This window comes from Phocoena phocoena, chromosome 6 (genome assembly GCF_963924675.1).
Source record: "Phocoena phocoena chromosome 6, mPhoPho1.1, whole genome shotgun sequence".
Taxonomy (NCBI): Eukaryota; Metazoa; Chordata; class Mammalia; order Artiodactyla; family Phocoenidae; genus Phocoena; species Phocoena phocoena.
The window spans coordinates 65,475,744-65,493,008 of record NC_089224.1 but is presented as its reverse complement, the minus strand read 5'-3'; the positions used below and the strand labels follow the sequence as shown (position 1 = coordinate 65,493,008).

Sequence of the window (17,265 nt, the reverse complement as noted above, 5' to 3'; positions counted from 1 at the left end):
GGGATAAATTAAGAATTTGGAATTAACAGATACACACAACTATATATAAAACAGATAAAGGTCCTACTGAACAGCACAGGGAACTATATTCAATATCTTGTAGTAACCTATAATGGAAAGGAATCTGAAAAAGTGTTTGTGTGTGTGTGTGTGTTTAATGAATCACTTTGCTGTATACCTGAAACATTGTAAATCAACTATACTTCAATTAAAAAAAAAAGATCCATGATCTGTAAACTCAAGAACAGACTGTAGCAGATATGACATGTGTAGTACTCACCTTCTGTAGGGTCACAGTGTACTGTTCCCATATCAACTCCTCCATGCCTGGGGCCTGTTTTAGAACAATCAAAACCAAGTTGATTAAAAACACAAACATTTCAATGTTAGAAATAAAACTATAATTCAAAATGTCTCCATAGAAAGGCCAGCTCACACATTCTATACACCAAAGAGTGGGTATTTTTTAGGAACACTATACTACCTGTTATATTTTCAAATATACTCTCCTTGAATGAAATGGCAAACTTAACAATACTAGAAAATTAGAGAAATACATAGGGAGAGATGTACCCTAAAAAGAATGAAATATTAGGGACTTCTCTGGCAGTCCAGTGGTTAAGACTCTGCACATCAAATGCAGGGACCGCGGGTTCGATCACTCCTCAGGGAACTAAGATCCCACATGCCGCGCAGCACGGCCAAAAAGAAAAAAAAAAGAGCGACTGGAATACTAAGTGTTAAGCTTTTTTACTATCACCACTCCAAAACACTGTCATGATAAAAGCCCTTATCTAGAGTTGCAAACAGATATACTTTCATTCTTTAAAAAAAAAAAAAAAAAAATCTCCCTTCCTCCAGTCAAAGGTGACCTCCTAGGCAAGTTTCATGCATTTTTGTGTGTGGGGGGCGGGCGGGCGGATGCCCATGCTGTGCAGCTTGTGGGATCTTAGTTCCCTGACCAGGGATTGAACCTGGGGCCATGCCAGTCAAAGTGCTGAGTCCTAACCACTGCACCACCAGGGAACTCAAGTTTTATGGATTTTTATGTCTAAAGGAATCCTTGGCCTTATCACAGAGACTGCCAAATTCTGTAATCTGTGGGACCCCTTGGCCTTTTCTCCACCAGTATTGTGGGTGTGAAAGATGATGATGCCAGCATAAAGACCACTGGGCTTCAGTTTCTGACAGTATTCTAAAATAGATGTCTAGGGCTTCCCTGGTGGCACAGTGGTTGAGAGTCCGCCTGACGATGCTGGGGACACGGGTTCGTGCCCCAGTCCGGGAGGATCCCACATGCCGTGGAGCGGCTGGGCCTGTGAGCCACGGCCGCTGAGCCTGCGCGTCCGGAGCCTGTGCTCCGCAACGGGAGAGGCCACAACAGTGAGAGGCCCGCGTACCGCAAAAATATAAAAAATAAAAAAATAAAATAAAATAGATGTCTAGATAAATCTGAAAACAGTGGATATCATTCAATAATAATAATAATAATTCATTAAATGCAGGCTGCCTTCGAGGGGAAATCCTTAAAGGCAAGAAATGCCAAGAAAGCTCAAAGCCAGAGAAATAAGGCAGCACTGAAGCAGGCATTTCAACAGGAGGCCGGGAAAAGAGAAACTGTAGGATCCAAACAGAGTGGAGATCAGATCAGAGTGAATGTATGTGGGGCAAAAACACTACCAGGCAATGGAGACAGCAGGGAGAGTCGCCTGCCTACCTTATTCTTGGCTCTGGGTAGAGTGGAAATAACTAAAAATATCTCCATGGAGAATTCCTGTATCAGTAGACCTGTACTCACTCAGGTTTGAGGCTGAAATTCATATTACAGATGTGACCACACCCTCCCCGCTCCAAAACCCTCACACTCAAAGTGGTACTGCATTGGTAGCACCACCCACCCAGGTACATGGAGGAGAATGAAATTCTCCCCTAGAAACACATTAAAACACAGGCTTCAGAGAATCCCTCAGATAAGCATTTGAGGAATATGAGTTCACAATTTAAACACACACACAAAGCAAGTGAGAGTTAAAAGAAACAAAAAACTGCAGAATCAAAGACTATAAATATTGGAAATATAACCACAGACCAAAAAAAGGATGTATAGTGTTTCATGGAAATATAACCATAGACCAAAAAAAGGATGTATAATGTTTCATATGTTTGTTTATCATAAGGAGTTAAAAGGGGAAATTAAAAGTATAATGAAAGCACAAGAGAACATCAAAAATAAACAAGCTGGACTTCCCTGGTGGCGCAGTGGTTAAGAATCCGCCTGCCAATGCAGGGGACACGGGTTCCAGCCCTGGTACGGGAAGATCCCACATGCCATGGAGCAACTAAGCCCGTGTGCCACAACTACTGAAGCCCGTGCGCCTAGAGCCCATGCTCCACAACAAGAGAAGCCACCACAATGAGAAGCCCGCACACCGCAACGAAGAGTAGCCCCTACTCGCCACAACTAGAGAAAGTCTGCATGCAGCAATGAAGACCCAACACAGCCAAAAATAAATAAATAAATTTATTTTTTAAAAAAATGACCAAGCAAATCTGAAGAAAAAATTCTAGAAATAAAAAAATATAATAAAATTAACACATTTTTGACGGGAGACATATTATGGCCACAGGAGTTAGTTTCTGCAAAAATCCCCCAGTCAATAATGTATTAAATTTAAAAAATGGATTAAACCACATATGACACATGGTTGAAGGCAATAATGAATTAGAAGAAAGATGTGAAGAAATTACCCAGAATACAGCACAAAGCATTAAAAAAAGTGGGACACCTGAAAGAAATTAAGAGTGAGAAAGTCGTACAATGTTTCTAAGATTTCCTGAAGGAGATGATAAGAGAGTGTGGGAGAGAGGCAATACTCAAAGTCACAACAGCTCTTCAGGACTTGATGATTTTTCAGGTTCAAGAAGGCTTATACATCACAAGCAGGGTAAATTCAAAAAGAAAGAAAACCACTTTGAAATTCATGGTAATCTTACTGCAGAAAAAGATACAGAGATGAGAGCATGTAGGTAGAAGAGGTTACAAAAGAGCAAAGAGAATAAGAGCTGACTTTGAAACAGCAATAATGAAAGGCTGTACTCGGTAGAACAGTATCTTTAAAACAGTATCTGTTGATTTAGGGGGCAGAAAGACATATTTTTTAAAAACAAAAATTGGGAAAGTTTATCACAAGCAATAAAAGAACTTCCAAAGGATAAATTTAAGAAAGGAATAATCCCAGCAGGAAGACCTAAGACGCAAGAAGGAATGTAAGCCTGGACATATATTGGCTGTATGCAACTAATCAATATAATAACATGATTTGTGAGAGTTAAACAAATAAGACAGAAGTAGAACACTGGGCAACATAGCAGGTAAATCCAGAAGACTTAAACACGATTTAATTATTCTAAATATTTTATTCAACAGTAGAGTTAAACTGTAGATTAATTTTGAATTTCACTGGGTAAAACCCACAGGTTAAATTTTCTGGCATATATAATTTCCAAGATAGCAGAGAGGAAAATAAAATGAAAACAAAGCAAAACAAAAGTCAATCCAAAAGCAGGCAGAAGAGACAAAATGGGAAATTTAGAAAAAGCAGGGCAAATACAAAACAAACTGTGACTGCAGAAATGAATATAGAAGAATATAGAAGAGTAATCACAATAAATGTAAAGACAGATGGTCAAGATGGACTAAAAACAAGTAGATCCAGCTACATTTTTTTTAAACAGAGAATATCTAAAACATAAGGACACAAAGGAAAGGAATCTAATTATATGAATAAAAAGCCTTGCTGTACTTATTATATACAAATAGTTTAAGAAAAACTATCTAGTTCCTTTACATTAAATTTTTAAAAAAATCACCTGGGCCATCCCTGCACTGCTACTAATGACAGAGAAAAGAATCAAAACACGTCCAGATAATGTGCTCCTGTTTTACCCAGTTAACAAACTCTTAGGCTTGGGGGGGAAAGACGTTTAGCACAAAAGGCAATTCTAACAACTGATATATTGGAGCAGATAATTTATCCTTTGATAGAACAGGATTAGGAAAAGGCAGTTTTGCTTGTATGTAGAGAAGAAAGATGAGCCAGCCATCTTGAGTAGCTATAACTGATTACTCAAATTGAGAGGAGTTTATAGTCTTTTAGTTCCCTCCTCCCTCTATGTACTCACTTTAGGGACATTTCCCTGGTTAATACCATCTGGCTCCAAGAACTCTGAGAGATTTAAAAATAGAATTCAGGGCTTCCCTGGTGGTGCAGTGGTTGAGAGTCTGCCTGCCAATGCAGGGGACACGGGTTCAATCCCTGGTCGAGGAAGATCCCACATGCTATGGAGCAACTAAGCCCGTGCGCTACAGCTACTGAGCCTGCGTTCTAGAGCCCGTGAACCACAACTACTGAGCCCGCGCGCCTAGAACCCGTGCTCCGCAACAATAGAAGCCACCACAATGAGACGCCCGCGCACCGCAAGGAAGGGTGGCCCCCGCTCACTGCAACTAGAGAAAGCCCATATGAAGACCCAACTCAGCCAAATAAACAAAAAACAAAAAACATAAATAGGGCTTCCCTGGTAGTGCAGTGGTTGGGAGTCCGCCTGCCAATGCAGGGGTCGCGGGTTCGGGCCCTGGTCGGGGAGTATTCCCACGTGCCGCGGAGCAGCTGGGCCCGGGTGCCACAGCTGCTGAGGCCCACAAGCCTGGAGCCCGTGCTCCACCACAAGAGAGGCCACCGCAATGAGAAGCCTGCGCACCACAATGGGGAGTGGCCCCCGCTCTCCACAACTAGAGAAGGACCACGCGCAGCCGCGAGGACCCAACACAGCCAAAAATAAATAAATAAATAAAATTTATTTTTAAAAAAATTGTGACTTAAAAAAATACATACATAAATAAATTTAAAACAACAAAAAAAGAATTTTTTCTTAAAGGGAAATAGTAAGCAGAAACCCAGCTGATCAGAACTGAGCATCTCTTTCCATTTCCAGAGAACACCTCCTAACTTCTTGGCACCTTCGGTTTTCAAAGTGGCTTTTGTACAACCAATCCACTATCACCCGGAAGTGACCTTACTAGCATGTATATTTTCCAAGTTTCTTCTCTGCTCTTTACTATACCTTAAAGCTGACAAATTTCAACAAAGTGAATTACTCTGTAAGTTGTGGTAAAATAAATACAGTTGCCAACTCCTCTTTGAATATAATTATACTCCTGTATATTAAGAAAAACAGCACAGTACCCTGCCCCAAAAATGTATTTAAAAGTCATCAGAAAAGAACCAGTACCATGACAATGACCCCTAGGATTGGGCAGCGCTATAGGGTGGAGGGGAGCACAATGTCCAAAAAGAGAGTGATATCTAGGTTAAATGAATCAACACAATGAAATACACAGGCACTGAAATAATCATTTAACTTCTGTCCATTTTTAAAGTTTTTTCTTTATGATGCCTGTGTTTTCAATTAGAAAGAGAATTCGTTGTTTTTTTTTTGTTTTTGTTTTTGTTTTTGTTTTGCGGTACGCGGGCCTCTCACTGTTGTGGCCTCTCCCGTTGCGGAGCACAGGCTCCGGACGCGCAGGCCCAGTGGCCATGGCTCACGGGCCCAGCCGCTCCCAGACCGGGGCATGAACCCCCGTCCCCTGCATCGGCAGGCGGACTCTCAACCACTGCGCCACCGGGGAAACCCGAGAATTCGTTTTATATTTTCAGGTCTGCCTGCTATTGGTAGAAGCAGTGGGAATATAAATTGGTATAAACCCTCCAGGGGCCAAATTATTAATATGTCTCAAAATGTAAAATCTACATACCGTTTGATCAATCAATTCCACTTCTAGGAATTTATTCTACAGAAATATTTGCACAAGTGCACAAAGATATACATATAAATTTGTTTACATCTGCTTATAATTTTTAACAGATAATCAATGAAATGTCCAACAACAGATTGGTTACATATATACATATCTATACTTAAATGTCTATTGAGGGGAAAAATCAAGACACAAAACATCATTTTGTTTCTGTTTTTTATTTCCCTGATATATTTATTTTCATAAGCATACAGGGAAAAGACTGGAAGAGTAAATACCAAAAAATATTAAACCTCCCCAGGAGTTGTGGTATGGCAGAGAATATTTTTATGAGTTCAGTGCTTTTAGAATAAATGTCAAAAATAAAAACAGCAAACTCTCCATTAAAAGTTTTGCATTTAAAATTTTCTTATCATTTAGCAAAATAAATGCATTACTACAAAATTTATTTTCAAAATGTTGTCCAAGCACCTGGCTTTTGAAATTCACTGTTCTTCCTTAATAAGATTATACTGTCCTTAAGCATTCCTGTGCTGCCTGCAGTAGTAATTTAAATTCGATTTGGCAGAGAAAGGATGAATCCCTCACCACCACCATGCCAACAGGACTGAATCAAATTTTCAATCAATCAGACCTTGCCAGGTGCCAAAGACTTCACCAACTTGTCATGAAACTGCTCAGATTATAAGTGACTTCTTCTTATCTAGGGTTATTGGGTTTTGACACAAACCACTGACTACTTAAATATAATATTAAAAGAATTTATTAAGTAATAAAGTTTAAATCTTAATTTTAAAGGTGAGGCAATTAGATTAAAATAAATTTTAATAGTGCCTTTGAGAATTAAAAGTACACCATGCTGTATTTAGCCCACAAAGCTGTGACTTTTTACAAAGTCTCAGAGAAAACCCTTCATTCATTCATTCATTCACTTATTCACACACTCACTCACTCAAAAATATTTACTGAGTATCCATTATGTGCCAAGCATGTGATTTGTGGCACCTGGACTACACTGGTTAAAAAAAAAACCAGCCAAAGCCCATGTAGAGCTTACCAACCACAGGTGTGCCACGAAAAGCCAATCACTGAAAGTCTGCCTCAACTATATACTATCTTTCCAGAAACACAGACACCCCACACAATCACACATATTCCCCAGAAAATCAGCTCCGGGTACATGGCCGGGGACAGCCTACTGGCATGCAGCAACTCAGCTGACAGCTGAGATCAGGCCTTTCGAACTGGGCCAACGGGCTTGGGCCCCACCCAATCTGTGCTGGGCTGTGCAGAGATCAGAGAATTGCTGTCAATATTTAGACTGCATGAATGCCGGCAGGGAGCTTCTTAGCCTTTGGAGAGCTTTACAAGCACACATATATCAGAGTAAAGGTACTCGTATTCACAACGCAGTGATTCCTCTCCTGCGCAGAGGCCCGAGAACAACGTGCCAGTATGTGCACACAGATCCACATAGAGAGTATTCACAGCAGCAATGTTTCAACAGCCCAAACCTGGAGACAACCCAAACGATCTCTCAAGAGCAAAACTGACAAATAAATTGTGATATACTATTAACATGCAATGTTATACTGCAATGAAAATAAACTAGAGCCACACATCCACAACATAGATGCATCTCAAACATAATATGGAGTGAAAAACATCCCAGAAGAATTTATAGAGTGTGCTATCAGTTTTATATAATTCAAAGAGCAAACACTGTTTCATAAAAATGCGAATATTCTTAATATATTCTTGTACACTTAAGATGACTAAAACGATAAGTTTTATGTTACGCGTTTTCTATTACAATGGAAAAAAAATCAAACAAAACCGATCTTTTGTTTAGAGATGTTTGTGTGTATGTATGTGTACATGACCTGGGGTGAGGCAGAGGAGTGAGAAGGGACCTTGGGTCCATTTTGGTGGAGGGTCCATGGGTATGTGCGATGGGCTCATGGGTATATTTTATAATTATGCTTTATGATTTAGACACGTAATTCTCTGATATGTACCAAACATTTTGTAAGTTAAAGAACACAGGGGAGGGCTTCCCTGGTGGTGCAGTGGTTGAGAGTCCGCCTGCCGATGCAGGGGACACGGGTTCGTGGCCCGGTCCGGGAAGATCCCACATGCCATGGAGCGGCTGGGCCCGTGAGCCATGGCCGCTGACCCTGCGCGTCTGGAGCCTGTGCTCCGCAACGGGAGAGGCCACAACAGTGAGAGGCCCGCATACTGCAAAAAAAAAAACAAAAAAAACAAAAACAAAAACAAAACAAAACAGAGGGGAAAGGGGGACGGGTTCATGAGTGAACAAAGGGTACTCAATGATTCCTGGCCCAAGGACCTCATACCAAATATTTGTTAATGCAGTACAGACTTTGCAAAGCCAAAGAGCAGAAGAAAGTGTGACCGTTTGGACTGGAGGAGGGCAGGGTGGGATCGTAGCAGTAATTTGAGAGGTGCATGAAGGCAGGCGAGGTGGAGGAGAGGCTAGCTCTGAGGGAGCAGCAGGCTGCAGAAGATGCCAAGTCTCCTTTTCACCCCAAGAGTCAACATTCCAGCAGCAGGAGGACCTCCGCTTCCCCGCCTCACTTTCACTTTTCCTGTAAGTAGTGTGAATAATCACCCCCACAAAATTGTAATGACTCATTCCTAGACAACACAGGAAGATAAAAGGGGGCCAATTTTTTTTTTTTTACCATAAATAAAACACTGTGTTAGCAGTAAGGTATTTACATGCAGAATGAGAAAGGGCCAAACACAAACGGTTATTCGATCTTTTAAAAAATATTCTCTAGTTGTTATAAAGTTTCTTTCCTTTGAAAAATCTTGGCCAAACAGGTAAATCCCATATTTTACATAAAGAATATGGAAACGTGTTAAAAACCAACCAGAAGGCAAACACCAAAAGTCTTCACTGCCCCAACAGGAAATCTTTAAGCTTTTTGTCTACAAATTGTTGCTTCCCAGTGATGGAGGGTCAGAGCCAAAGCTAAAGATTGATCAACATCTGCCCATAAGGTACATGTTTGATAAAAATCCCACCCACCATAAAAGTAAACACACATGTTATAGTGCTACAGATGTTCAAACTATAAAAGGAAAAAAAAAACAAGGGAAAAGCTTTTTTTCTATCATTTAGAATCTGAGATAGAAGAGTATTTTTAAAAAGAATAAGAATATACATTTCTGCAGGATAAGGAAGCAAAAAGTTTTTTCCCCAAACAAGAAATTACAATTACCCAAATACAAACAAACATCTAATAGGCAAACTATTAAGTTATCCCCAGGAAGCAACACCGTACTTGCAGATCCCCAACACATGGAAAACAGCAGCCTTTGATTCAGAAACCCCATAAGAGGTTATCAGTTTTGCATACGTCTGCTAAAAATAATACAAGTATTTTAAAAACCCACCAATGACTACAACCTGCATCTCACAATTTGTTACTGAAAGCTGCCAGAAGCACAAATAAAGCAAAGGAAAAAGGAACCACTGTGAGAAGGCTCCCCCCACCCAACTTCCCGCAAAAGAAAGGTCAGGAAAGAAAAAGGGGAGAGCTTATAGAGGGACTCACATGGACTTTCAATCTCCCCAACTTTTTAACAGCCTGGATCCACATCCTCTGGAGGACCTGAGTGGTCTTCATGGCCCCTGGAGGTTAAGCAACCAGACCACTGCCTACATCCCAGGCTGCTCACCCATTGCCATCACTCCACGTGGTTACGTAAGGCAGATACAATAGTGGCCCACATTGCCAGCAAATCCTGTTGTCATCTCTCAGTGACACATCCATACAGCAGGGACGCCAAACGCTTTGAAAAGCACCACTTGTGAGGAGAAAAGAAAGCAGTCTGGATTTGCACCGCTCTTTTAGCTTTCTTTTCCTCCCTCTCTCCTGTGCCAGGGAACCAGAGAACTGGAGTAAATATTCCTTTTAGATATGAAGAATGATTCAATATCCAAGTAGAAATTATTAAGTAAGTAGGGCATTCTAGAGACACGTAGAGAAGTTTTATTTACATAGATGCTCCCATACACACACATACGAACACACACACACACACACACACACACACACAAGAAAAGCATAAACCGGCTGAACAGCTACTGGTAATGTTTCAGAAGAATGGAATTGCTACTGTTACCTAGAAAATTAAAAGGCATGAAGATAAGAAGTTGCTCATCCTTGGAGATACGTAAATCTGTACTTGGGCTGCTGGTACAGCTCAGAGCCACCGCAGGGACAGAATGCTCACGAAGCAGAGCTTCTTCCTCTCTCTCCCCTTTCTGTAAATTTCGAAGATAAAAGAATAATAAAGCGCCCTGCTATCCATTTCTCTCTCTGTCTTTACCACTTGTGGGGGTGGGGTGGAAAAGCACATTTTGGGTTTCTGAACAGCTAAGAAAGACTGTATGGGATACCGGGGGTTTGAAAGTTGGGCTTGGGATTTTGGAAGCATGGTCTCAGGGAGCTGGGGGTCCTTTTCACTACCACAGTGTATGTGACATCAATGGGCCAGAGCGAGTGAGAGTGAGCCCCCTGACTTATTTAAGGTTGAGATGTGAAATAAACGTGGACCACGAGATGCAGACCATATAGGAAGCAACTTGAAGCAGACGCAAGGACGTGAGTTTTAAAGGCAGACGATCTGGGGGCAATCTCTGTTCCGTCACTTAGCTGTGGGCCTGGGATAATCTGTCTCCTTCACGAAATGGGGATAACACACCTACACCTTGGAGGGCGAATGTCAGCCTGGGATGAGGCAACCTTTCCCTACAAAGTGCACTGCTGAACGGGCACTCGAACATGTTCACGTCCTTCCCTTGGACCCTACAAGAGTAAGTCCTTCAGAAGTGTTGGGACAGCAAAATAGGATAGGAAATGAATGAAAGTTTGTTTCAAATCTTACACTGGGCAGGGCAGGGAGGACAAAGGAGTCCCACTGAAGCAGGACCCTTAGAAGCCGAGGGGATGCTCAGGACGCGACCCCGGCTGACCAGACAGGACCAGCCCAGGGCCCCAGGCGCAGAGAAGCAAGGACAGAGGGCACAAAGCAGCTCACTCCTTTACTGTGACTGTCCTTAGTAAACACTCCTGCTTCTCTGATGAGGAAATAAACACTTCTTTCCCTTACATTTATGCATATTGCCCAGAACTCATAGGCATCCCACAAGTTAAAAATTCAAGATTCTTCTTCAATGATTTCCAAAAGTCACAGTCTCTACCATCGCTCACTCTTTTTAAAAATTGTGCTAAAAAAAACTGCATAACATAAAATGTATCATCTTAACCATTTCTAAGTGTTCAGCTCAGTAGTGTCAGGTCCGTTCACGTTGTTGTGAATCTCCAGAACTTTTTTGTTGCCAATCTCCAGAACTTTTTCATCTGGCAAAACTGAAACTCTATACCCATTGAACAACTCCTCATTCCTTCTCCTCTCAGCCCCTGGCAACCACTATTCTACTTTCTGTTCCCATGAATTTACTCTGAATATCTCATGTAAGTGAAATCATACAGTATTTGACTTTTTTGGTCTGGTTTATTTCATTTAGCATAATGTCCTCAAGGTTCATCCTTGTAACATGTGTCAGGCTTTCCTTCCTTTTTAAGGCTGAATAATATTCCACTGCATACATATGCCATATTTTATTTATTCATCCACCAATGGACACTTGGGTTCCTCTCACCTCTTGGCTATTGTGAATAATGCTGCTATGAATGGAGGTGTGCACATATACTAATTCTTTACTCATTCATTCAACAAATGTTTACCAAGTACAGTATGCCAGACCTTGAGGATCAAATGAAGATCAGATCATACAAAGCGCTGCCTTCAGGAAGTCTGACAGCAGCTAGCACCTGACCTACCTGGCTGAGTGGGGAGTGGGAGGTGTTTCTCATGAGCAAGGGACATTGAGATGAGGTCTGTAGAGTGAATACAATTGGGGAGTGGGTGGGGTTGTGCAGGACCCAGAGAACAGCACAGGGCAAAGACCCTGAAAAAAGAAAGGCAGGAGGGGCCGCTAGTGAAAAGGCCATCAGAACCCCTGCAGCCTGTTCTGATGAGCAGCTATTCTACCAGTGGCATCAAAAGGACACTTTGTGGTGGACAGCTGCCTCCATGAGAAAATCTCAATAGTTTAGGGATTTACCTTTTCCAAGATCCCTAACTTCCATAGCCACATATTCGAGAAACATCTACCGAGCAACTAGACACCCGCCCTGTGGATAAAAGAAAAATTACCCTACATCACCACCCTCAGGCAGTCACAGTGCAGCGGGGAACTGGGACACGTAAACAGTAACCACAAGTCAATGCAACTACAACAGCAGACGAATATACAAGGCTCATTCGTTCAACGAATATTCCCCAAGAACCCAGCAGGTGTCAGACACTGCTGTAGATGCCGGGGGGAGTACAACCCAGTGTCCTCCCCTCACAGGGAGGATTTTAACGGAGATAACAGACAAGTAAACATATATTATAATCTCCAGTAGCAGTAAATGCCATGGGATGCGACAGTGGAAAGAATGAATCATAAGAAAACCTCGACCTCTCTCCAAGGAGAGGGAACAGCAGATGCAAAGGCCATGAGGTGAGAAACAAGCTTATAATCATGAAAGAAAAAAGGCTACATGGAGCTGGAGCAAGGCGACCCCTGAAGTAATGGCAGGTATATACAATGTGAAATTGATGGCATGAATGCGTGTTATTAATAACCGGGATGGGAGGTCTGCAGTGGATGGAAGTGTGGCAGGGGAGGCCCTCCTGCGTTCTACGCGAGCTCAGTGCTGAAAGATGACTAACTTGTCGGGTGGGTGGATGACCTGGGGAGGGAACCGCAGAGCAGGAGGGATAATCTGTAAGGTGTGTGCAAGTCACTGCAAGTACTCGGTGTGGCTGGGAAGTAAGCTGTTTAATAACACACATGGGATGCTACGTCCTCAGCACGGACAGATGTGCTAAATAACTTAATTACAGCTTGGGAGTCTTAAAACACACAGCCATCCTGCAAACAGGAGACCAGACGGCTATGGGAACTGGAACGGAAGGAAGCCATTAACACTCAGCAGGCACCTTGCCCATGGCTCTCAGTTTTTCACTGATGCCCACAACCCTGTGAGTTAGCTACGACTGTCTCCATTCTACAAACAGGAAAGCTGAAGCCGTAATTCACACAGTTAACGCTGTCAGATACGGATGTGAGGCTGGAGCCCCACCCCAGATTTGATTCCTTTTCTATGTGTAGAATGTGATGTGTGCTTTGCACACACTAAGCCCTTAATAAATATTATGTGGACACCTCATAAAGAAGGAAATAAAAGGAGAGAGGAAGAAAGCAAGTAAGACAGAAGGAGCACAAAGTGAAATCATCAAGGTTCCCAGGAGGCTCCATACAGCAGATAAGAAATCTTGGGAGACCACCACCAGTATAAACTGGGCTAATGGTTACCTGCACCAGGATTCCTATGGCGGTTTTTTTTTGTTTGTTTTTTTGCGGTACGCGGGCCTCTCACTGTGTGGCCTCTCCCGTTGCGGAGCACAGGCTCCGGACGCACAGGCTCAGCGGCCATGGCTCACGGGCCCAGCTGCTCCGCGGCATGTGGGATCTTCCCGGACCGGGGCACGAACCCGTGTCTCCTGCATCGGCAGGCGGACTCTCAACCACTGCACCACCAGGGAAGCCCCCTATGGTGTTTTTATGCTGTGTCCAGTATGTCATTTTAGAAGGCATCTCAAGAGAGAGTATAAACAAACAGCCAGCCAGCCTCAGGATGGGTGGGCAAACCAGAGCCCACCTACCTCTAGCTGATCACAGGGCTTTTGTGTTTCACCCTCCCCCCACCCTTCCCCCAGGAAATTGGCCTTATTTTAATGGCTGTGAATTAGTGAAAATTCTCTTCACCAGACCCAGTTTTGAAACACCGGTCAAATAAGTACACAGGAGCCCCTTTTCCCTAGAAAAGGCGAAAAATTGCTCTTCCTAAAATGAGTAGTTTTTAAAATTATAAACCAAGTCTTTGGCTTCAAGGCACTTGCCCGTGTCTCTTCAAAGCCAAACCCTTCCCGGTAGCAGTAAACTAGTAAGCAGTGAGTTAAACAACTCCTTATGTAATTCTTGGTTTCAAAAAAAAAAATCTTTCATAGTTTATTCCATAAGTATTTCATGTTCAAATGCGACTTCAATGTCACCACTAGCTCCTTACCCTCCCTTCACAACTCACGAAGGTAAGCACTGACGGGGAACAACTAGTGCGCACGGTGTGCTCATAGCACACAACTCACAGCGGACACAGCCTGGGTGTGACCAGGGTTAAAGAAAAAAGCTACACACAGAAGTTTAAAGAGGGATTCTTGATAGCTCAACAGAATTCACAGGATTAGATTCTAGAGTTATTGCTGATGGGTACCAGAGTACCTACCTAAGGTAAAATTTCAGTGCGTATTTAAGGAAATAATAGAGAACTGGGAGAGGATGACAGTATTCCTAGGGGTGCAATCTGCAGTTTTGAAAGCAGTTGTGCTGAAAGGCACAAAGCAATGAACCCAGACTCCCAGGAAGGCACTTCCAGCCAAGCCTCTGCCCCTCCCAACTGATCCATGACCTTGGGCACCCACTCAATTCCATTGCCACTTGGTGAAAACAAGTATATCATCATCTGTTTCACAGGGTGAAATGAAGCAAACTCCCACAAAAACACTGTAAAATCCAGGCCAGTAAACCTTCAATGGGGAGGTGGGGTTGTCATAAATACCCCTGACAATGGCAGCCACATAACATGGTGGGAATAGCCCTGTAGGTCACTGCACATGCCTGGGTCCACGTTCATCTCTCACACACTCTACAAGCTCTGTGACCTTGAGCAGTTTGCTTGAGGCTCAGTTGCCTCATCTATAAAATGGGCTCAAAATCCCTACCCTATTATAATTGTTGTGAGGACTGAATGGAGTAATGCTTGTAAAGAGCCTTGCCCATTGCCATCACACAATCACCACTCTCCGTAAAGGTCTCCACCATTAGTTCTGCAGCAGCAATGTAAGGGGACCACTCCCAAGTAAGAAACTGTTTTCTTTCTCCCAGAAGAAATCATACTCTCCCAGAGTATGATTAACTACAATAAAACAAGTTAAAGGTGGCAGAGGATAGATTCTAACCCTTGTCAGCGTGGCTACAAAGCCTGTATCCTTTCGACTGAAGTACGTTGCCTCTTTCACTATACAGCGATTGTGCCTTTCAGAACCTACCCATGAGTGATGACTGGTCCCTGGCCTTGAAACCAACCAACCAACCAACCAACCAAAAAAAAAAAAAAAACAAAAGCCATGGTTGTTGGTGCTTGGGCACCAGACCTGCAACGGATCCAATCACTCTGACAACTCAGAACATCTTAAAAAGCATGATGGTCACTTTCAAGCAGTTGGCCTGGGTTCAGTCAATCCAGCTCAGTAACTCTTCCTCAGTGACTTGGTAAGAAGAGAGTACAGGAAGGGAATAGGGTTGGACTTTATTTTATTTCATTTCTGGCTCTTTCAATAACCAGTTAGGTATAAGTTCCCTAACGGCTGTGCCCCTGTGAAAACACGTTTAAATGAGGGGGCATGACGTACACCATTATTAACCGAACGTCACAATGTGCCAGACACTGTGCTAAATGCTTTATGGCTCTTGACCACTGATCCTTCCAAAAACTATAAAATTCCTCCCTTTTTACATATGAAAACATAAAGGCCTGATGATCCACAAAACAAGGAATTAAGAAGCTTCAATTAAAATTAAAAACTTCTTCTCTGTGAAAGACAATGTCAAGAGAATGAGAAGACAAACCACTGACTGGGAGAAAATATTTGCAAAACACACATCTGATAAAGGACTGTTATCCAAAATATACAAAAGAACTCTTAAAACTCAGCAATAAGGAAACAAACTATTGGATTAAAAAATGAGCCAAAGACTTCAACAGATACCTCACCAAGAAGATATACACATGCCAAATAATCATATGAAAAGATGCTCCAAGTCGTCGAGGAAATGCAAATTTAAGTAACAATGAGACACCACTACGTACATATTAGAATGATCCCAATCTGAACAATGACAACACCAAATGCTGGTGAGAATGTGGACCAATGGGACCTCTCGTTCACTGTTTGTGAGAATGCAAAATGGTGCAGCCACTGTGAAAGACAGTTTGGTAGGCTCTTAAAAAAACTAAACATCCTCTTACCATACGATCTAGCAATCATGTTCCTTGGTATTTAACCAAAGGAGATGAAAGTTTATGTTCACACGAAAATCTGCATGTGGTTTTTAGCAGCTTTATTCATAACTGCCCAAACTTGGAAGCAACCAAGACGTCCCTCTTGTAGGTGAATGGATAAATAAACTGTGGCACTTCCAGACAAAGGAAATATTATTCAGTGCTAAAAAGAAATGAGCTATGGAGCCATGAAAAGACATGGAGGAACCTTAATGCATATTACAGTTGGCCTCTGTATCTGCAGGTTCTGCAGATTCAGCCAACCATGGATTGAAAATATATTAAAAAAAAAAAAATTTCAGAAAGTTCCAAAAAGCAAAACTTTGGGGGGGGGAGGGATAAATTAGGAGTTTAGGATTAACATATAAACATGACTATATATAAAACAGATAATCAACAAGGACCTACTCTATAGCACAGGGAACTCTACTCAATATTCTGTAATAACCTACCTGGGAAAAGAATCTGAAAAAGAATGGATATATGTATGTGTATATGTACAACCACTTTGCTGTACACCTGAAACTAACACAACATTGTAAATTAACTATACCCCAATATAAAATAAAAATTAAAAAAAAGGATTTCTTCACAGTGATGCTATATTTCCGTACTTCCAGTATCTTTCAACTAAAGAAAAATAAAATATGAATACTGTAATAAAAAAACAAAAACAAAACTAAAAAAACTTCAATTTGCCACATGCAAGCAACTATTTACATAGCATTTACATTATATTATTAGATATTATAAGTAATCTAGTGATAACTGAAAGTATACAGGAGGAACTGCCTGGGTTACGTGCAAATACTATGGCATTTTATATAAGGGACTTACTTGAGCATCCCTGAAATTTGGTATCCACCTTGGGTCCTGGAACCCATTTTTATATACATATATATACATATATATGTTTATATATATATATACATACATATATGTACATATCCTGAGATATTAAGGGACTCGCACACAACTCCACAGCTAGTAAGTGGATGGTCATGATCTGAATCCGGATCTGCATAAGTTCAATTTTAGTAAGATACGAGGCAAAAACAAAAACACACCATCAACAGATAATTACATTTAAGACCTCTATGTTCACAGTTCTGCTACACTACGTTACAAAGTATAATTATAATTTAACAGGCCATTCTTATTTGTAATCACAAAGAA

At 41.7% G+C, this 17,265-nt stretch overlaps 1 protein-coding gene across 8 annotated transcripts in view; it reads right to left on the bottom strand.

Annotated features, from left to right (window-relative positions):
- Positions 1 to 17,265, bottom strand: part of TJP2 (tight junction protein 2) — a 134,610-nt gene that overhangs the window by 43,925 nt on the left and 73,420 nt on the right. For 5 of the 8 annotated variants that reach the window (XM_065878433.1, XM_065878429.1, XM_065878432.1 and 2 more), the window contains one exon: positions 281 to 334. In XM_065878433.1, the coding sequence (XP_065734505.1) occupies positions 281 to 325 (45 nt within the window). In that variant the 5' untranslated portion in view covers positions 326 to 334. Of the gene's footprint in view, positions 1 to 280; positions 335 to 9,402; positions 9,475 to 17,265 lie in introns of those variants that run through there. The other 3 variants (XM_065878428.1, XM_065878431.1, XM_065878435.1) reach the window with 1 other exon arrangement.